Source organism: Vipera ursinii, assembly GCF_947247035.1.
Source record: "Vipera ursinii genome assembly, chromosome: 3".
Taxonomy (NCBI): Eukaryota; Metazoa; Chordata; class Lepidosauria; order Squamata; family Viperidae; genus Vipera; species Vipera ursinii.
Window position 1 is genome coordinate 173,596,045 of NC_139516.1, and position 22,693 is coordinate 173,618,737.

The following is a 22,693-nucleotide window of genomic DNA, read 5'->3' on the forward strand; positions in this document are numbered from 1 at the left end:
AACGCATAATACTTGTTCTACCTTAAAGATTCTAATCATAATCTTTGATGTCCTTAGGGAATCCCTTGAACATTTGTTAGAAGCTTGGAAAACATGATCCAGTAGAAAGCATCCAGATTAACTTCTTCTTGAGAGTTTCTGTTCTATTTACTTTCAAAACTATACCCCACAACCCCCTTGTAAAAATTCTCTATGGCCTAAGAAACAGGAACTTCAGAAAAGATTCTTCTATCAAGAATTGCTCCCTTTTCACTTGAATTCACCTGTTTCTGTGTGACGTTAGCAAAACCTAATTCTAAGACCATAATTACAGCCCAGCTGTAATTAACAACTGAATTTAATAGCCCAGCAGTTGTGATAGTAAGAGCCATGGTGGCACAATATATATTTGTATTATATTTATTAAATTTTTATACCGCCCTTCTCCTGAAGGACTCAGGGCGGTGTACAGGGCAATAAATATCAAAATACAAAGTAGAAAAATTAAAAAGAATTAAATAATTATGCCTGATATAATACAATAGTTAAAAGCCAAGTTAAAACCCAAACCCAAACAATGGTTACAATGCAGTACTGCAGGCTACTTCTGCTAACTGCTGACTACCAGCAGTTTGGTAGTTCAATTCTCGCTCAAGGTTGATTCAGTCTTCTATCCGTCTGAGGTTGGTAAAATGAGGACCCAGATTGTTGGGGGCAACATGCTGAGTCTTTAAACTGCTTAGAGAGGGCTGTAAAGCACTATGAAGCAGTATATAAGTCTAAGTGCTAAGTGCTATATTACAAGTGATATGTAGCCATCATAAATTACCCATACATTCCTTCTACATTAATTTCTCTGCTCTCATTTTTAAAGCTATCTAAACTGGTGGCCTTAACTATGTGTTGTTTAGTGAATTACATATTTAAATTATGTCATACAAAGAAATATTATATTTATTAGTCCTGAATCTCTCATTATTGTATTTTATTGGAAAATCCCAGGCCCTAGTATTAAGATAACAGAAAAACACCTCAACATTTAACTTCATTTCTTCCCCATATGCTACGCAGGGTTGTTTTTTTTCCCAAAGATACCTACATACAACTGCTTGAAGGTTATTTCACTCATTCCAGATCTTTCCCTCTCATGTATGACTGTCTTCTCTCAGTAATGTGGAACGTGCCTTTTATTTTGGTTTCTCAATAAACACTTTATCTAGAAAAGCTCTGATCTCAGCTCTCTGCTATCCTGAGATCAGGGATCTCTACTATCAAGAATAAAATGCCTCATGAGTCAGCACAGTTGTGAAAACTGCATAAAGACACAATGCTTGATTTGGTTGAATTGCATTTGGAACAAGTAAAAAACTACCTTATGTTCGGTAGAAAGAAAACACTATTAGCCTCTGGTAACCCACAATCAGAGAATGATAACACCATGCCAGATTAATACATTTTATTAAAAAGCCTAAAATAATAAAATAAAAAATAAAATAAAATAGAATCTGTCAGTCTGAAAAGATACAACCAGACTCATTCTGATCCATAAATTCTGCCAATTTTAGCTGCTCAGATTATTGTATTTGGGGGGGAAATTCAGTGAAACAATTATCAAGAGTTTTTAAATAAAGCTATTTTGAACACACTTCAAGCTCAGGTTTTGACATTCAGCCTCCCTTCGTTTTTATCTTTTTTTTGCTCACAGTATTTGCTCGTTGATACTGAACCACTGATAAAAGCAGCGCTCGTGTAGCCACCTTGTGACATTTTAACCTGGGTTCAAAGCATCCCTTACAGCGCAAGTGCTCGGAGGGAAGCTTTGAAGTTCTGCTTCTGATCCACTTCATAATTTACTATTGTCTTTGCTGTTTGCTTTGGTGAGTTCTGTTTGCAAGAATATGAAGATAGGGCAGAATAGTTGAAGCATAATCTTTCTTTGAATCTTGCAGCAGTTAATTACTTGGGAAAACACATGTGCTTAAGCAAAAACTCCTAAACTGGTCCATATACAAACATTCCATATATTTTTACATGTGTGTATTGAACATGTTCACAGTGGGGGCTTGGGGCTAGATCTTAATATGGGAATCAAGGTTGAATAATATTGTTTTTGAGCTTACCATCTGCAAAAATAGTTAAAATTCATCCTATTTATTTGTGCATCCTTATACATTACCCAGTTAAGCAATTGGTAAGGTCCTCTAATGATGGTGCAGTCTCAGCTACAATGAATACTACACTCTGCTAATGCCACAGTGGTGTTACTGCTACAGCCTCCTGATACTGTTTTCCCTTTGAATGGGAAAATGAGATCCAGCTTAGTCAATACCACTTTAAAAATAGCAATATATCGCTGCCTTGTGTTTCAACTGGTGTTCCCTTTTGTGGGAAGTGGTTACATAAGGTGATTTTGTAGACCACAGGAGTTTGAAAGCCCACTGAGGTTTCTTGCTATGAAGCTTTTAAGGGGTTTAATTTAATCTTTTGTTTTAAATATCTTCTCTTACACAGATTGCCCCTCAAACTGCCTCCATATTTTTTTTCTTCCTTCCTTTCTCTCTTCCTTTCAATCTTTTTTTTTTTTACAAAACAATGGATGAATGTTCACAAATACATGGAGAATAGGAATGGGAAAATGATTATTTTATTTCACTGTCAGTTAATGGCCAGTTTGAAAAGATAACAAGTGAACACTGATTGACAGGTATAGTAATTCTCTGCATCCCCTAGTTACAAACTTGACTGCTTTTAGCAACTTGAAATTTAATTATATCTACATGGTCCAAACTGCCTGAATTAATGTTAAAAGATGTTTTAAAGTGGAATGAGAAGGTGTGAGAAGCAGAAGACATTTTTTAAAAAAGAAAATAAAAAGGTTCAATTTTTCCAAAAACCTTGATGAAATATCCTAGAAAACTGGGAATTATCGGCAACCATTTAACAGTGAGAGAAAGACACTTTTCTCATGGTGTCAGTGTTGTTTCTTCTTTAGTATACTTCAGTGTAGCAAAATAAACTCTAAAATTTAAACAAAAATGAGATTTCAATTATGCTGAATCCAGTAAGCATGAATGGGTTCACAACACAGCAACATCTGTTGGGATCAGTCAGTTTACTTAAACGATGTGAAGACTCTAACAAAATACAATATTATTTTAAAATCCAAAATTATATAACTTTCTTAATCATAAACCTCAATACCCTTATATGAATTAACATCAATTTACTTCTTTACCCCAATAGCCACAGTTTGGAATTTTGCCACTATTAAAGTTACTTTAGGAATTTGATCATAGAGAACATAACATTAACCTCACATTAATCTGGGCGTCCAAGGGAAGGTGTTAAAATTCAATATTAATTTATTATTCTATCTGCTATAAAAGCAGCATCTGTGTATTTATGCGTGTGCAGTTGCAGCATGACAATCCAAGCCTCTTTATTAAAAAATATGTGTTGTGTCAATTCATATACAAAATGGGTGGGGCTTGGATTGTCATGCTGTGTTTGCCATTTTGCATAGTTTAACCCCCAAAAGGGTTAAGCTAAATGACTTCCCATCTGAGATGTTATGGGGGTGACAAAAGGAAATTAGCCCCTTTGAAAATTGTGACCTTTTAATAACCAGGATAGAGAGTCAATAGAATATATACTTTTCTATCAAAATTTTATATTTAAAGTGTAATGACTTTAAATTAAATCATTACATTTTAAATATAAAATTTTGGTATGTTTAATTATATTTATGGATTATATGTATGGATGTATTTGTTAATTTCTCTGTGTTGAACAAAAATGCCATAGATTCCCAGCCCTTTTATGACTTGTGGACTTCAACTCCCAGAATTCCTCAGCCAGCATGCCTGACTGAGGAATTCTGGGAGTTGAAGTCCACAAGTCATAAAAGGGCCAAGTTTGAAGACTCCTGCCGTAGATAATTTCTTTTCCTTTGTTGAGAAAACAGCTGAACAAGGACTTTTAACAAACATCTCTAGGAGATTTCCTAGCACCAAGCTCCTGGGTGTAGTAACATTCCTGAAGAATTGAACAGTGGTGACATGATACAGAAAGTATGCACAGTAAAAATAACAGCTGTAAAGCTAGTTTCAGGGATATTGTATTTTTGTTATTTATTTTAGTTTAAAAAACATAAAATGTATATTTCACTTGGAAAGGTCCCAGGTTAAATTCTTATCATTTCTAGGTATGGTTAGGAAAGGATCTAATAATTAACTACTACTACTATAACTGGAAGGGACGCAGTGGCTCAGTGGGTTAGGACGCTGAGCTTGTTTGGCGGGTCGAATCCTGAGTGCCACGTAACAGAGTGAGCGCCTGTTACTCGTCCCAGCTTCTGCCAACCTAGCAGTTTGAAAGCACGTAAAAATGCAAGTAGAAAAATAGGGACCACTACGGTGGGAAGATAACAGTGTTCCGTGCGCCTTTGGCATCTAGTCATGCCGGCCACATGACCATGAAGATGTCCTCGGACAAGCGCTGGCTCTTTGGCTTTGAAACGGAGATGAGCACCAGCCCCTAGAGTCGGAAATGACTAGCACGCATGTGCGGGGGAACCTTTACCTTTACTATAACTGGATTATTATGTAAAACAATTATGATGTTCATAGCATGCTTTTAATTGGAGACAAATTAAGGAAAATATTTGGTAAATTGCTTAAAATCTGGTTCTCCTCCCATTAAGTATTCTTTGCCAATCACTATCTCTAAAATAAGACAGGGTAGATCTGAAAGTGTAGACAAGTGTTTTGCACATTTGCTACCAGTCAAATTAGCCAATAAACAGGTTAGAGACTTGGAAGTCACCTTCATCTATGATCTGCCAATTGTGTTATTTTTGAACAATAGTTTAGCACTCTTCTGAAAGAACACTGAATCCATGTTCAAAATTAATCTAGCTGATAGGTCATAGGCCTGGAGGAGGGTTCTGCATGTAAATGATAAAGAGCAGAACAAATCCACAGAACTGATCCCAGAAAAAAGGTACTCCACTTCTCTCCTTTTTTATTTATACTTCAATATATAAGCCAATGTCTATCATAGCTTCTTATGAAGTATCAGATACCTCCAAGTCCATCTGGCCCTCAGCCTACATACAACAGGGGTGTCAAACTGTCGGCCCGCAGGCTGGATGCGTCACAAGGAAACCACGCCCACCCCATTGCCGGCAATGGGGAAAAAGCTCTGATGAATGAATGAACCTTTATTGTCAAAGTACAACCAGGTATACATTGAGATTGGCTGAGCCTCCCTTCATGCCCCCACCCCCAACTCACAGTGACACAAACCCTCCATCTTATTACACCATGTGAGCTAATTGCACAACACACCGGACTCGCAAGTCAATCATGCATAAAGTTTATAAAATTATTTTCTGTTCAAAAGCCTTACAGCCCATGGATAAATCTTCAGCCTGTTGGTATGGCTGGCTATACTCCTATATCTCCTACCTGACGTTAGGAGAGTAAAGAGATACCGTCCATGGTGTGAGTCATCCCTGAGAATTTTCCTCACTCTTCCAAGGCAGCAAGCCCTGGCAATGTCATCCAGTGGTGTCAGGGGAAAGCCCACGATGTTTTGTGCTGTGCTCACCACCCTTTGTAATGCTTTCCTATCCGCGGCTGTCAGACCAGCATACCAAACCACAATACAGTACGAGAGGACGCTCTCTATAGTATTGCAGAGTTTGACATGTCTGGCATACAAAGTCCTTATTTTCTTTTGTCTCATCTTTTCCCTTTTATGATCCATCATAAATCATATCTTGGTTAATGATATGACACAGATAATGTTATATCCAAATATATTAGGACTCAATTTTTGCAGAGAGTAAGGAGGATGGCCTTGACAGAGGTATGCAGGAACCATTGCCTAGGCAAAAGGGGTTGGAAGGTTAAGATAACACTTGGGATTGGCCCACACAGATACTTCCCTAATTACTTGAAATATAAGAAGGAGATAGCACAGTCAGACTCTCACGATTCTGTTACTATAGCCAATCTAAGTAAAAATTGTTTCATTCTTCCCACGAAGTTGATTGCCTGCTCTGGTCCATCTGGTGAGGCTGACAGTTTTTTAAAAAATAAATTATTATTAGCAAATTAAAATAAAATTATTAATAAATTCAATAATTATGTATGCGATTGCATAGGAAATTGGTGAAAATGTTAGCATATTTATATACTGTATATTTAGCCTTAGTATATTCTCCCAGAATTTCCATCCTACTTTAGTAATTTAAAAAAGGAGTTAGGCTGTCATTAATAACATTTCTGAATACTAATTTTCCATAGGAAGTCTGTGATTCACTAAATTATATTACGTTCCTGACATTTCCCTTGCCAGCCTAACAATCTATTCCTATCTACTGGACCATAATATATGGGAATTAGTACAAGGTAGAACAATCTCAGAGAGACAGTTTGGTTAGTGGTTAAGACATTAGGCTAGACGCCTTGAGATTGAGTTCTAATCCTGCTTTAGACACGAAGCCAGGTATGTGATTTTGGGCCAGTCATTCTCTCTCAGCCCTAAGAAGGAGGCAATGACAAACCACTTCTGAAATCTTGCAAAGAAAATTGCAGGGATTAGTCCAGGCAATCCCCAGCAGTTAGCACTGGTTTGAAGGCAAAGGCACACAACAATCTCTGTAGAAGCCCCATGGAGAAAAACTGTATTTGATAAAAATCATATGCAAGATATTCTGATAAATATCCATAAACAATGTTTGTCTACCTCCACACTTATCTTACTTTAAAATATAAGCCCGGTAACAAGCAGTCATTTTAATAGACCAATATTCAGAAGTGTTGTTCTTATAAATATTGTGCTGTTCCCTTGAATAGTCAGAACAATATGTGCAGTAAAGAGACTGGGAGGGATGCATTTCTAGCTTAAAATATAACTTTGAATATTTTGGAATAATTATTTCTTAGTAGGCTGTTGTATTCCAGCTGGTACCAATGCATGGGATATATTACAACCATTTGTTTTAATTTAGATTTAATTTAGAATATTCGCTTCGATGGATCTATCAAAAACTTTGAAAATTCTTAAAAAGAATGGTTCTGATTTTCCTTGAAAAACTCACAGCAATTTTCCTTAAATCATAAACAATCTTGCTAACCAACATCCATTTCAAAACTCAGAAAAAATCCCCCCTTCACCGCACCCAATCATTCCATTAAATTAAGCCTACATGACCATAAAATCAAGTAAATTTGAAAGTCTTAGTCTGGAGATTCAAATTCTGTCAGCTCATCACTGAAAACATTGTCTGTTGTTCCCCTTTGGTTTCTTCAAAAAAAATTATATGGGGTGGTTGGAAATTTCTGTAGACAGAAAATAAGAAAGAGTACAAATTTTAAATTGGGTCACATTCATCTCTCTTTAGGGAATTGCAGAATTCCCAATATGGAGCATCTTGTGTACTTTTCAGTTTACCATGACTTATTCTATATCATTTCTGCAATATGGTTACATTTGTATTTATTTATTTTTATTTATTTTTTATTTTAATTCCATTTATATCCTGCCCTTCTCCGAAGACTCAGGGCGGCTTACAAGCTTAGCAGTAGCCTTCATTCTATGTATATGCCTGCTTATTAGGGCTTTCACACACACCCCAAGTGGCATTATTACAAAGTCAGCTTAATTGCCCCCAACAATCTGGGTCCTCATTTTACCTACCTCGGAAGGATGGAAGGCTGAGTCAACCTTGAGCCTGGTGGGACGCGAACCTGCACTAATTGCAGGCAGCTGGTGTTACTTAAGGAGGCATTAGCCCACTGCTCCACCAAGGCTTTGGTGGAGCAATTTAAACCACATGCATACTGCCTTCCATATCAAGATTATCTAAAAACAAATGTGTTATATGCTATGGCTCTATATTATATACTACATATTCTTCGTATTGTGCAGGTATTTATTTCCACAGAGAAACTGAGAATGAAAGAGAGCAAACATTTCTATGATTCTGTAAAAAATGTAGGGGAAAAGTCATTCTCCAGGTATGGCTCTGTTCTGATTTTTTAATTTTTTTTATTTTTTTTTAATTTTAATTCCATTTATATCCCGCCCTTCTCCGAAGACTCAGAGCGGCTTACAAGCTTAGCAGTAGCCTTCATTCTATGTATATGCCTACTTATTATTAGGGCTTTCACACACACCCCAAGTGGCATTATTACAAAGTCAGCTTAATTGCCCCCAACAATCTGGGTCCTCATTTTACCTACCTCGGAAGGATGGAAGGCTGAGTCAACCTTGAGCCTGGTGGGACGCGAACCTGCACTAATTGCAGGCAGCTGGTGTTACTTAAGGAGGCATTAGCCCACTGCTCCACCAAGGCTTTGGTGGAGCAATTTAAACCACATGCATACTGCCTTCCATATCAAGATTATCTAAAAACAAATGTGTTATATGCTATGGCTCTATATTATATACTACATATTCTTCGTATTGTGCAGGTATTTATTTCCACAGAGAAACTGAGAATGAAAGAGAGCAAACATTTCTATGATTCTGTAAAAAATGTAGGGGAAAAGTCATTCTCCAGGTATGGCTCCGTTCTGATTTTTTTATTTTTTTTATTTTTTTTTAATTTTAATTCCATTTATATCCCGCCCTTCTCCGAAGACTCAGGGCGGCTTACAAGCTTAGCAGTAGCCTTCATTCTATGTATATGCCTACTTATTATTAGGGCTTTCACACACACCCCAAGCGGCATTATTACAAAGTCAGCTTAATTGCCCCCAACAATCTGGGTCCTCATTTTACCTACCTCGGAAGGATGGAAGGCTGAGTCAACCTTGAGCCTGGTGGGATGCGAACCTGCACTAATTGCAGGCAGCTGGTGTTACTTAAGGAGGCATTAGCCCACTGCTCCACCAAGGCTCTATATTATATACTACATATTCTTCTTTGTATTTGTATTTTGTATTTTGCACTGAATCATTTCATAGGAGATTTGAAAAGAAATCACTGAGCTGGGGACTACCTAACATTTTGATGGTACAGTTGCCTGTTACTAAAAAAGGAGGAGGTGGTCTGTGTGTTTAAAGTAATATATCAATCAATGAGCTTTTAAAAAATGAATAGAAAACACTAAAAATAAATAAATAAATAAATCTAATATGTTGTCCAAAGTGAGAAGAGCAATGTCTTTCTTACTATCCTTTCCCAAATGTATTTTGATTCTTCTTTAGATGGTGGCTCCAAGGAGTAGCACTTGTCTGATTCTCATCCCTTTAACAAACAACTTTCAAAGGGAATTAAGTATTCATCTGGAAGGCCCGTGATACTGCAAGAGGTGCTTGGAGATTTTGCAACTCCACAATCAGCCAAGTCAGGGAACCATAGGATATCAATAATCCTGTTGTGCAGTCTGATCGGAGACAAAGGCCTACCTTCAGTGATAAGGCAGATTTCTCAAAGGTGGGGATTTATAGTTTAAAAGAGTGACTCTGAACACTGGTAGTCAGATAAAAGTATAGGGTAGAACGAGTTCTATGAAACAGTGTCTCAATTTTCTCAGTTCGTTCAGCCTCAGTTGATCCAATGCATAGTGCCGGATGGTCCTCATTCACCTTCTTTGTTTTTTTTAGATATCTTTATTTTTTTTAGCTGTTTTATCTTAGCGCTGTTGCCAGGTTAACTATTTTTTAAAGGTAAATAAACTCAGTTTCCTTTCCTTTCCTTTCTTTTCCCTTCCCCTCCCTCCCTCCCTTCCTTCTTTCCTCCCTTCCTTCCTTCCTCCTTCCTTCCTTCCTTCTTTTTCAACTGGAAAGTAAAAAAAATAAAATCTCCCAAAATAGGCAGTCTAGTAATTGTTTCTGTCTTTGCCAAGAAAATGGCATGGCACCAGGGCCTCAGTTTACTGAGGTTCTCTTTGCTTTTCTTTTCTTTAAGTAAAATTGCTTGATAAAAATAGTAGATTTGAAAATACCAAAAAGCAATCAAAGGCACTTTGCACACACATTTTGGTGTGGTTTTGAAAGGATGGGAAAACATCCAAACAAATAAACAAAATGGGACAAATACTGAAAAGACAGAAATTCATCAAAAGTATTGTCCTCCTCAGATCAATAATTTATCTGAAAATAAAGCAGGAACCGTTTATTAGAAATGTAAGTAACTAATTATAAGTGTGTAATTTAACCTTATATCTTCTGTGGAGAGGAGCAAAAAGACTCAAGGGGGGGGAGGAGGCGTTACACTGGCACTACTGCATTTGGTGGTGTTTCTCAAAGGGTCTTTCCCATGTTATAATTGTAATTACAATTTTCAAGGTTGACTCAGCCTTCCATCCTTCCGAGGTAGGTAAAATGAGGACCCAGATTGTTGGGGGCAATAAGCTGACTCTGTAATAATGCCGCTTGGGGGGCCCCCGAAAGCCCTAATAAGCAGGCATATACATAGAATGAAGGCTACTGCTAAGCACATTGATTTGTGCTTTAAATTGTAAGCCGCCCTGAGTCTTCGGAGAAGGGCGGGATATAAATGGGATTAAAAAAAAAACCAATGCTGTCCATCTGAGTTTGAGATGGATTAACCCAATAGCATGGCATATGCCAGTCATTATCCTATGTGTATTGCATTCGTTCTGACTCGTGGCCAGTGAGTGTTGCCTTGATTTGTTAGTGTGTCAGTCATGATAGGCAAAGTGATTGCTTTCCTTTTCTGGGTTTGGTGCTCTCCTCTTTAGGCATGTCACTGGGGATTGCTTAAGGAAGATATCCAGCAGCAGCTGATTTCAGCAGGAATGGGAAAAGTCTGAGCTCAAGACTTTGTCCCACTGTAGGCTGGGTTTGCCTACCCCTCTTCCCTAATCCCATTTGGGCATGCCCTATATTAAAACGATACAAAGAAGCAAACATTTGGGAAGATTCCAGGACAAAATAACCCCAGAGAAAACAGAAACAAACTCTGTGAGGATTGTGTAACAAGATAGATCATGAAACTGTTGGGCTGTCAACGATGTTACTTCAAGGCAAGGAGAATAAGAAATGATAATGATAACTTTATGGTCACTTTGAATGTTCACCGATCGGCATACATCAAAATGAAATTTCGTTGCGTACAGCTCTCAAAGGGTCACCACCTCCGATATATACTCCTTGTTCGTGGCCCGTTCAAATTTCACATTGTCCATTTTAGTCTCTAGGGAGCCAACGATGGCAAACAGGACAGATGGAAATGGGGCTCCATGTGGATTAGCCCTCAAGTTCGCTTGTATTCTGACAACCTCGCCTTCTTTCCTTTTTCTGATCCTGACTCTTCCACCTTTTCCTTAAAGAGGCCTTGCTTCTTTTTGCCCCTGGAGCACGCTGCCGCCACCACCAACTCCTCCAAAAGCCTCTCTCTCTTCCTCTGGGGCTGCCGACAGCCTCATCCAGTTCCTTCGCTCCATAAGCTCCAGGTCCTCTCCTCCTCTGCCTCCTCTGGAAACAGCCCTGATTTGCAATACAATCCATCACTAGGCCAGCAGTCAAATAAGAATATAAGAATAATAACTTTATGGTCACTTTGAATGTACACTAATTGGCATACATTAAAATGAAATTTTGTTCATGACTGGACCTGAGAAACACAGGCAAACTGTCAAGTAAGAAGAAAAAAAATCCCAGATTAGCCTCCCTCATTATTTTCTGGACCTTGCAGTAAGATAAAGCAGGACTGTTGTATCTAAAAGTAAAACAAGTTGTCTGCCAATCCCATTTCATAATAAATTTAAAGCAGGAATGGCTACGATATGTTCCCCTTCTTCCCAAAAGAAGCAAAATCACACAGCCCTTTTTCCTCTTATAATATGGCAGAAGTATTCTGTCATCTCTGCTTGGTCTTGTTGGAAGGAAGCTTGGACAAAAGTTGGTCTCTAAAGATGTAGGGAAGTGGGGGGGAGAGCATGCAGGAAACAAAAAGTTAAGGGAGAGAACAAGTGCAGAAAAGTATTTAGCCTGATTGAAAGTCAACAGTAGTTTGACTTATGTCTCTGGATGAACACACTGCAAAATTCTCTCTTCCCATGGAAATCAAGGGAGATAGGCCACAAAGCACTATTGTTGGATTGAACTGGATCCAATACGTTATCAGTAAAGGAAGGAAAGGAAAAAAGGAAATAAATGGATTAACAGTTGGTCCTAAACACGTTTGATTTGCAAATCTCACTGATTATATTTAAATATAGCTTCAAAGGAGGGATTGCAAAGAGCCACAGGCCCAAAAGACCTGAAATCCTCTTTACAAGTGTAGATGTTGGGGGAAAAGGCACTCTGGATTCTTAGCTCTGATGTAATAAGGAAAGAAACACAGAACTGGGAGCAACAACGCTGAAAACCTCAGGTAGCCTAGAAACCACTTTTCTGGAAGGAGTCATTGAAAGAAGCATGCGAAGCTCTTGCAATCACGGCCGAAATGTCACTTTTAACTAGAAGAAGTACTACATTACATAAGCAATAACGGGCCATGCCGCAGTTGTAAAACAGACCTGGGCTTAGTGGAAGAGAAAGACTCGTCTGCATTTTACATTTTAAAAACGCAGGGTAGATCACTCAAAGAGAGTACAGTTCAAGGGATACTGAGAATCGTGGAGTCTGAAAAAAATGGAAAAATGTTCTACGGCTGAAGGGAAGGGAAGAAGGGGATTCGCTGCTTCAGGTTACTGGGTCCCTTTGGTCCATTCACGCTTTTCATATTTCTGATAGCCCCTTCCATAGCGCTGTTTTGCAAAGGCATAACGACCCCATCCCCCAAAATACCCCGACTCATCTATCTCCGCTTTCCAGATGGGTGTCTAAGAAGCGACCCGAAGGACAGGCACGGCGAAAGGCAAGCCGTGCCAGTCAATAGAAGGGCGCCGGTGGCAAGCAGAAAGTCTTCCCGAGGAAGGGACCCTTTTGCATCTAAAAGGAGGGTTTTTTTTGTTTTTTGGTTTTTTGGGGGGGGGTGTGTGACAAGTTGCGCGCAAATAATCGTTGCGTAGCCTGGGCACAATAGCAAGTTCTACAGGGCAGCGCCCAGGAGCGCAATTAGTCGAGGACATTTTTCAATAGGGAAGTTTCTTGACTATTCCACCCCTCTCTCTTTCCAGTTCTCAGTGTACCTTAAGCCAGCGTTTCCCAACCTTAGGAACTTGAAGATGCGTGGACTTCAACTCCCAGAATTCCCCAGCCAGCATAGCTGGCTGGGGAATTCTGGGAGTTGAAGTCCACGCATCTTCAAGTTCCTAAGGTTGGGAAACGCTGCCTTAAGCTTCAGCCTTCTGTCTGTCGGGTGTACGTACGGTACGTGTGTGTGGGGGGGGAGGGGACGGTGGTGCAGGTTTTAAAAATGCTGGTGTAGGGTGTGCGTGTGTAATTTTAACTCTCCCACTTAAAATTCCCGGGGCGGGGAAGCGGAGCAAAGTTAAGTCTGCAAAGACGCCCACGAACAAAAGGAGCGTCTCTGCGTCTAAGCGCCCCGTGCCGCTGAATACCGTCTCCGCGTGTTGTTTGCAGGGGAGAGACCGTGTGTGTGCGTGCGTGCGTGCGTGTGTGCGTGTGTGTGTGTGTGTGCGTGTGCGCGCGTCGGTCTCCTGAGATCTGGGCGCCTCCACCCGCTGCCCCCCCCCTCGAACCCTCCCTCTTTTTTTTCTCTCGCTTGTCTTGAGAACCAGCGGCGGCTCTCAGGAAGCGCGCCGGATGTTTGCTGCGTTTCATGTGGCATTTGTGGCCGCCTCTGATAACGCTGTCGAGAGAACCACATTCCTAACCCCCCCCCCAAAAAAAACCCCACGCCACGCTTGGAAAAGCGGTTGTGGGGGGGAGAGAGAGAGAGAGAGAGACAGAAGACGAAGAAAGGCATCGCCTGCTCAGGGTTCTCGCCTTTCCCCAGTTCCAACCCGCCACTCGGTGGGAAAGGGCCAAGGCCGGCGGCCGCTTCGAATTGGAGACTCTCGGAGGAGGAGGAGGAGGAGGAGGAGGAGGAGGCGGAGGAGAGGCAGCGAATCCTGCTAATGCTCCCTGGATGCTTTCGAGGCGGGGGTGGGGGTGGGGTTGATGCACGAACTGAACCTGTGGACACGATTCCGACTCGAGGTTATAAACCATCCCACCGATCTAAATTAAACACTTCAGTCTGGCCGGGGAGCTCTTTCTATAGAGACAAGGCGGCAGGCCAGGAGGTTTTAAGGAAGAGGAAAGAAGGGGCCACGCGGTCCCTTCTTTACTTAGAATAGACAGAGTAAAAAAAAAACATATGGAAGAACATACGAAGAACGGTTGCAGGAATTGGGCATGGCTAGTCTAGTATAGACAAGAAGGACTAGGGGGGGGGTGACATGATAGCAGTATTCCAGTATTTGAGGGTGTCACTGCGTGTTTTGCAGTTTTACAGTAGAATGTGCCTCGGATTTCTTTCTTTGATATTCACCCTGCGAATGAGCCACGGTTCATCGCCCTCTGATTGGGGAGTAATAATCCTCCCCTGACAGAGGGGCTGCCACAAACAGGAAGGGGTCGATTTATTTTCCAAAGCAAGACCAGAAACAATGGATGGAAACTAATCAAGGAGAGAAGCAACCTGGAATTAAGGCAAAATTTCCTAACAGTGAGAACAATTCACCAGTGGAACAGCTTGCCTTCACAAGTTGTGAGTGCTCCATCACTGAGGTTTAGGGTTAGGGTTGGGGTTAGCCATTTGTTCCTGCTTGAGCAGGGGGTTGGACTAGAAGACCTCCGAGCTCTCTTCCAGCTCCATTCTGATTGGTCGATGAGTGAAGTAAAATATCGTCAAACAATAATTCGTTAGGTAGTTTTTAATCTGTGAGCTGTGGAAAAGCAAGGCAGGGCAGGGCAAAACTGGTGTGGACGTTAATTAGCGCCCACCTCATGATCAGTGCCAATTAATTATCATTGCTTACATGTTTAATAAAAACAAACCTGGGGTTGTCAATAAAGTTTTGATACTTTTGATTTCAAATTTACATGAGGCATTCAGCCTGGGATCAATGGGTTCGTCCCTGGACCAACGAGGGCGAGGTGGGGGAGTTTCATAAAAATGCCAAGATGATGGGAACCGGCGCACAAGCAAAACTCCCCCGTGTGTGTGTTTGTGTGTGTGTCCCAAGCATGGTACGTGTAAAAGAAAAAGAAGGGTTTCAGTTGTACTGTTCACCATCTTGACTTTTTTGACTCCCACCTCCTGCTCCCATGGAAGTTGTTGAGATTCTCCCCAACAAATAAATTCGCTCTCGTGCTAAATGTCTAGTTTATTCGAGATTCAAAGCGCTGGAACGTTAGAAGCAAACGGCCTCTGTGATTTTATAGGGCCGAGTTGACTGGGGGTCCTGCCAAAGACCCCGATCCTTTGCGATTACCGGTTTAGAGCTCCTGCCAGAGTGTCAAAGCCCAACCTCTTTTTCTCTCTAGGACAGGGGTAGGCAACCTCGACTCTTTTATGACTCATGGACTTCAACTCCCAGAATTCCTGAGTCAGCATAGCATAGCTGACTCAGGAATTCTGGGAATTGAAGTCCATGAGTCATAAAAGAGCCGAGGTTGCCTACCCCTGCTCTAGGAGCAACCAAATGCAAACGCCGCATTTACCGGATGTCCTATCTTGTTCCTTAGAATAAAATACAGGTGCAAAGCTGCACAAAGATGTGGCAGGCGAAAGTCACCGGTTTCGCCATCAGGGCATGAAGGGAGGGGTCATAAGATCCTGTCGGATGCCAGACCAGCTTGGAATAAAGTCCCTTTCCAGAAACCGCCACAAACCGGCTAATACAAAAATCTCGACTTTCGGATCTGGGCCGCAAATCCACTATTGGGATCCCCAGGCGCGAGGCTCACTTGCCGTCTTCCTTCTGGCGGTAGAAGGGGAAGGGTGGGGGTGGGGAAGGGAGTAATTAAATCAGCTTAAATCATTTTTGACGTAACTTTGGAAAGGAGGGAGGGGGGGGGTTCAACCCATAACGTAACGAAAAGCCTGGCTTCGCTGACTTGCGAAGCCGCTAATAACCATGGAGTAAATTTAGCGCGCTGGTAGTCTCCATCAGAAATGAGAAGGGAATGTGAGAACACGGGGCAACCCGGACACAGGCCAGTCTGAATCGCGGCTTTTTGATGGAGAAAGTTGTGATTTGGGGCTGATGCCTCGCAATTCGGCGCACTCGCCTGTGTCATTCACATTGGCGCGGTCAGGCCATTTCCTCCGCAGCTGCTGCGGGAGTGGTAGCTACTTTGCAAAGGGCGCCCCGTGGCTCTGCTCTTCCCTGTGGCGGCTGCAATAGGCTTTCCCGTGATCGGAGGGATTGTTAAGTGTTCAGACGGCGAAAGATTCCAAGGACCCTTCATACTACTGACTACCGAAGAGACAGGCAAAGGGAGACTGGGGGGAGGGGGAGGGGTAAGTCTTCGTTTTCAAAACAAGTCATTTTCACTTTTATGGTTTGGGGGAAACTTGAAACGAAGGACAAATCTAATCGTTCAGAAAACGATCCTCAGCATCAATCTATTTGCATAGGAGTTAAGTTTGAGCTGCACACACACCACAGTGAAAATTTTGCAAAATAAAGAAAAATGTACAGTATAAGGCATTTTTCGGATCCAGGGTTCTAGTTTATTTACTTTATCCATGGTTTCAGAGTCATTTACTTTACTTACTTTACTTTTATTAAATTTGTATACCGCCCTTCTCCCGAAGGACTCAGGGCGGTTAACAGGGCATATATAAATAACAATACAAAAATTAAAAAGGAATTAAACAAATGCCCAATTAAAAATTACAATAACAATAAAAGACCCATTAAAAAACCCTAACGTTCCCCATCAGGCCAGACCAGATAATTCAAATAAGTGGGTCTTCAGACCGCGGACCTTCGGTGCCATCTGGAGCTCAACCGGCAGTTGGTTCCATAGCGCCGGAGCACCCACAGAGAAGGCCCTCCCCCTGGGGGCCACCAGTCGACATTCCCTGACCGGAGGCACCCTGAGGAGGCCCTCTCTGTGGGCACGCACAGGGCGGAGGGGAGTTGACGCCGGCAGCAGGTGGTCCTCGAGGTATTTGATGATTGTAGCTGATATTCCAGCGAAACTAATCCACTTCCCACAGTAGAAAACATGAATTTGGAGTTAAGATTAGGGTTACAATTTCCTGTGGGCCACAAGGATTATAATAATATTCTATAGGAACCCAATTTACATCAAGGAAGCAGAATCAAATGCCAGCAACAAAAAAGAATTCTTCTGAAGCTATTTGACGAAAGCTACCTGTTCCTAATATACTGGTACGACCTCAAGTCTCAAAGTGTATTTTGATGTATCTTCGTTTGTGAATAAATCATACTGGGGGCTGCCCTATTAAATGTATTTAGAATGTCAACCTTCAGTTGCTAACTGAAATAAGGCATAGCTGAATATACTTACCAGCAAGTGTTATGATGTAACTCGAAGTAAATTGTTCAGTAATATCAGAAGGCAATTGTGTGCAGATAAGTAATACATGAAGTTCACAGTATGGCCATTTTATTAGAACTTTCTACCAATCCAAAAGGCACCGCTGAAGTAGAAATCGGTTGGAAGAACATAGAATCTGTATCAGTTACTTCCGGTTATTTAGAGTATTTTCACTTTTTTCAACATCAGATTTGCTATATCCGGACAAGGTTAAGTCAGTTCCAACAGCTTGTTCAGGGTTTGTTAAAAGTATATCTAAAACACCCTTTCCCTTTGTGTATTAATTGTGACAACGCATCACACCATCTTGCTCGTTTAGACTTGCTTTAACCTAGAACGAATTTCTGTGCTGGAATAATCAGAATCAACAACAATTAAAGGAGCAAACAAATTAAATCAAGAAGTTTACAAATGGAATAATTATCATAGCAAATTAGTTTACAATAATTGACATATTTATCCTACGAGCATAATCCAAATTGTGACAGCAACATTCATAAAGAAAGCAATATTTTAAAAATAATCAGTCCCAGTCTATAAGCCAGTTCTTAAAATAGTATTGCCTATATGGTATTTGTTAGAACATATCCTGTCTAGGAAACGCGGTCCAACAGACAGGAAACGGTCGAAAGAGGTCGAAAGTGCTTAATCTTCCCTCCGTGCACGTAGAAGCAAACTACCTAAAGACAAACAAAACATATTTTCGCGGATAAACTTTTCATTTTCCCCTTTCTTTTGCCAGCTCTAATAAGTCATTTTCGAGTCTCTTACTTACTTGAAAGTAGATCCCATTGATCTCAATGGAATTTACTTCCACGCAGACTCAGGTCATGGAAAAATCCACTCCTCGATGAAAAAGGTTGCTTCTGGCTCTATCCCATACAGGTGAATTGCAGATAAAACTGGTCCTCTCCTCGCCCGATCAGACTCTCTGGCCACACCCACGCCGTCCGATTGGCTATTGCTCGGTTTAAACGGAGCCGCGCGGCGACAGCCGTCAGCTTACTCGAGGGCTGTCGGAGCTCTGGGCTTTGCATCAGAGGCGCTTCCAAGCTTTATTTGCAGCAAACGGCGAGGCGCAAGACTTACTAACCCGCTCGCCTGCTCGCCTTCTGGAGGCACCGAGAAGGGGCCAGACGCTGGCCGGGCAGTGGAAATGAGCAGCCCCGATGCTGGATACGCCAGTAGCGACGACCAGGCGCAAGGACGGTCCTCCCTCCCTCCCCTCATGATGCAGTGTCAGTGGGCAGAGTCGCTGAGCCCCTTAACCGATGGCAAAGGCGAAGCGGCGGCCGACCAAGTACAGCAGGGAGCCTCGGGCCGGGCCAAAGGGGAGACTCGCATTCGCCGCCCCATGAACGCTTTCATGGTCTGGGCCAAGGACGAACGCAAGCGGCTAGCGCAGCAGAATCCGGATCTGCACAACGCGGAGCTTAGCAAGATGCTGGGTAAGTACCCAATAGGCGTCGGCGGAGCCGGAGATCGCTGGAAGAGGAGGCTTAGCAATGTTTGCGCGGTATTACTTTTCTGTGTGTCATCCAAGGGCCGCCACGTCGCGGAATAACCCGTGTTGTTTTCGGAAATGAGACTTAGGAGAACTAAAGCAGCAGGCTCGTGACCCGGTAGGCTCGTTTTTGTGATTTTTTACAGAGCGTTGCGCAATCCGACGCTAATCCAGGGGACCCGAATCCCCTGAATCGACGATGAATCCTCCGGCAAGCTTGTACGTCTTCTGGAAATTGGCTTACTCTCCCAATAGGCGGGCAAAAAATCCTTGCCAGCCTTCTCATATTCCGCTAAAGATACAAGATTCATTGCCCCGCAACTGAAGAACTGGAACGGGGCGAAGGAAAGAAACCCGCGTCCAGCTGCACCCGGCCACTGCTGGTCACCGCTCTGGTGGTGGCGCAGTGACAATCGGGTGATTCCAGAAAAGGGCTTAAGTTACTGCCGCGAACTGAAAACATAGTTCGGGAAAGTTTCAGTAAATAATTGCGCTGGCTTTTCTTTGGTGTATCCCTCTTCTTTGGATTTTCGCCTACTTTTCACAATAGCGCGGCCGCAGCCGGGCGGGATCGAGAGAGCTAATTTTTTTACAGGAAAGCGGCACGAGACGCGATCACTTCCTTGGTAGAGAAAGCCAGAGCTTTAACCGCTAGTTAGCAAGTCGTGCCATTACCACCTACTTCCCTGAAGAAAGTTGGGTCTGCGTGGAAAAGCGACTCCCCGCCAAAAACAGGGAACTAGATCCTTCCTTCCCTTCCCTTCCCGCTCCCCCCATGAGCCCCAACCCCAGCTTGGCCATCAGCTTCCGCTCCCTCGACTAATTCCGATTTCTCCTTTGCCTTGACAGGACAGTCGTGGCGGGCGCTGACCCAGGAGGAGAAGCGCCCCTTCGTAGAGGAGGCGGAGCGGCTGCGGCTGCAGCATATGCGGGACCACCCCCACTACAAGTATCGGCCTCGGCGGAGGAAGCAAGTCAAGCGCCTGAAGCGCAACGACGGCGCAGTGGACGGTGGGAGCGGCTTCCTCTCAGTTCAGCATCACCAGCTGGGCCTGCCCGGAGAGGCGGGAAACGGAGGCGGCTGCGAGGCGCCCGGCCTTTCTTACGCAGAGCAGCCCAATTACGCCGGCGGGAGCTTCCATTACCGGGACTGCGCGCCGCTCCCGCTGCCGGCCTTGGGCACCCATTTCGGGAACTACAGCCTGCCTACGCCGGAGTCCGAATCCCAGGGGGGCGCCTGCGCAGAACCTGTCTTCTTCCCGCCGCCCCACCCGGAGGACGGAGGCTGCCTGCTGGGCCCCTACGGCTACCCGACGCCGCCTGGCTCCGAGTATCCGTGCAACGGCCTCCCTGCCGGCGGCCACAGCAATAACGGCGGTAGTCCCAGTGTCGGCATCGGCCTTTTCCGTAGTCGTTTCCCGGTGCCTTTGGCCTCCTACCCTTCCTCGCCCGTCCCGGACCACGCGCAGCAACAACAATCCCGTCGCCGAGGGGAGGCCCCCGCCGGGCTCGAGCAGCTGCCCCCGCACGACGTGGACTTGCTGACGGACGTGGATCGCGCCGAGTTTGAGCAATACCTGCCCTTCGCCTGCCGCCCGGGCGACCTGGGGCTCCCCTACGCGAGCCACGAAGGCCCGGAGGCTAACGCCGCTGCCTATTACTGCGCGGCCGCGGGCGGGGCCGGGACGTATCCCGATTTGTGAGTCCAGCGTCCCCAGGCGGGTGAGGGCGGGGCAGGTGGACCCTGCTAATATTATTTATTGTAATTTATTGACTGCGCGTCTCTAATGGCCATTAGAGAAGGAGCTCCCGTGTTTGTGAAAATCGGCACGTCCGGAGGCCGCGAGTTTTTTTTTTCTTTCTTTCCTGCAGGAGGCTCACTTCGCGGGAGTTGACAGGCATCTGCCTTTTTTTTCAGGTTTTGTGCAGAATGGGGTTGGGCTTGGACTAAAGTACCCGATTAATGTTTGACTTGGAACAGCTTGGCAATAAAAACGGAAAAACAAAAACAAAAAAAACCCCCCAACCATCCTTCAGGTGGTTTTATACCAAGGTGTGGTGGAGTTGTCGTTCTTCAGAGACTTTTGTTACCTGAGAACATAACATGCCATGAATAGTTCAGTAACTCCCCCGCTAACTTTGCACACAAAACTCTTACCGTCTTGCTTTGCACATCGTAATGCCACAGTCTCATCAAATCCAAATTGATCACAGTGGGTCTTAATGTGGCTGGGTAATCTTGAAACCAGAGTTCCCAGCTGGGCCCCTGGAATGGCTTTCCCGTAAAGGAGACCCCCCCCACAACATCTGCCCTATTTTCCCTGTGCCAGTCTGCTTGGGAGGCCCAATTACATGGGCGGGGCCAGGAGGTAGATTCCATCACATTGGAGTATGAAGTGAGACCTGCGAACTCAGTAGCAATTCTCAAGGTAATAGTTTTCAACCCTTTGGCCTCATTTCTCTTACCTGGAAAGCATTCCGAGCAGTAAATACTGAAAGATAAATCAGATGAGAAAACGCAAATGCTTTTGCCTGGCTTAAGTCCAGTGTTTCATTCCAGTAAGTGTCACCTACTGATACTAGGTGTTGGGAAAGTTAGTTTAAATAAAGACAGTCACCTTCCCTCACACAATCCAATCCCTAGGATATTCTTTGAAGGTTCATAGCCTGTCAAAAGTATTTTTAGCATTAGAAGGTATGTTTTAAATCTGATGTGAGTTTAATGCCTACTAGTATTAATTTGAACAAGTTAAAGGAACACGATTTGATGTTTCTTAGTTCTACTCCAAGAAATAGAATTTGTATACCTCGCTCCCTTCAAAAAGTCTTCACTATCTAAGGAGAATTCCCTGTGAAATGAACAATCTTTGCTTCAGTATAGCTGAGATCACAATCCTGAGCCTTTTAGGGTTGCAGTAAATGGGTGCAAGTTGGAGCATCTGACCACTGCACTGCTGCTTGGCTCTCACCTTAATAAGCTGAACTGTTCACAATATCAATTTAGTATTACCAGATCCAAGGAGCAGCAAAAATTGGGATAGCAACAAAGAGAAAATCTGGTGTCTGAAGTTTTGCAGCCCTAATCAGATAATGAATTGTTGCAATTGATACAAAACAAAAAAAAAGTGTGTGTGACAAAATATTTAACTAAAAAGATTATCACAAGGAAAAAAAATTGCTACCCTCTTAGGCAGGGCATTACCTAGAGTATGGTCAACTGAACCAACCAAAACTGCTTTTGAGAATTTGCTAAGGCAGTATTCTTCAGAAGAAAACAAAAGCAAATCGAGCCATCCTAAATTGATAGCAGTCATAAAAACTGGATCATGTGTCAGAGGAAGGGACGGGCAGGAGCCTTTTCAATTGACATCCTCTTATTTTGTACCAGTTGGCAGCATCAGTACAGTGCATACTTGCTATTAAAAGTACTGAATTAATTTTTCAGATTTTGGCCCATATCTGTATCCCTTTGTAAAAGAGTACAAGCATGTTGATGCATTTTTCCTTCCCTTCCTTTTAAAGTAGAAAACAAAGGCAGGTAGAAAGTGTTGTGATGGATATGGGTTGGAGTCCCCCTTGCAGCAAACAAATCGTGGCAATACAATCCCTCAAAAGAGCTAGACTGAGATTATACAATATTTGTGTAGTAAACTTGTGGATATGCAGATAAGTGATTTCCCATCTCTTTGCCTGTAACCTGGGTATGAAGTCTTACTCAGGATTATGTTCCATTGATCAGGATTTAAATTTTGTAATAAAC

At 42.9% G+C, this 22,693-nt stretch overlaps 1 protein-coding gene across 1 annotated transcript; it reads left to right on the forward strand.

The window, feature by feature from the left end:
* Positions 1-18,585: 18,585 nt before the first annotated feature.
* SOX17 (SRY-box transcription factor 17) lies at positions 18,586-20,636 on the forward strand (the record flags this gene model as incomplete). Its single annotated transcript, XM_083360399.1, has 2 exons — positions 18,586-18,877; positions 19,783-20,636. The coding sequence occupies 2 exons, from the start codon at positions 18,586-18,588 to the stop codon at positions 20,634-20,636; spliced, it is 1,146 nt and encodes a 381-aa protein (XP_083216525.1).
* Between the last annotated feature and the right edge of the window lie 2,057 nt (positions 20,637-22,693).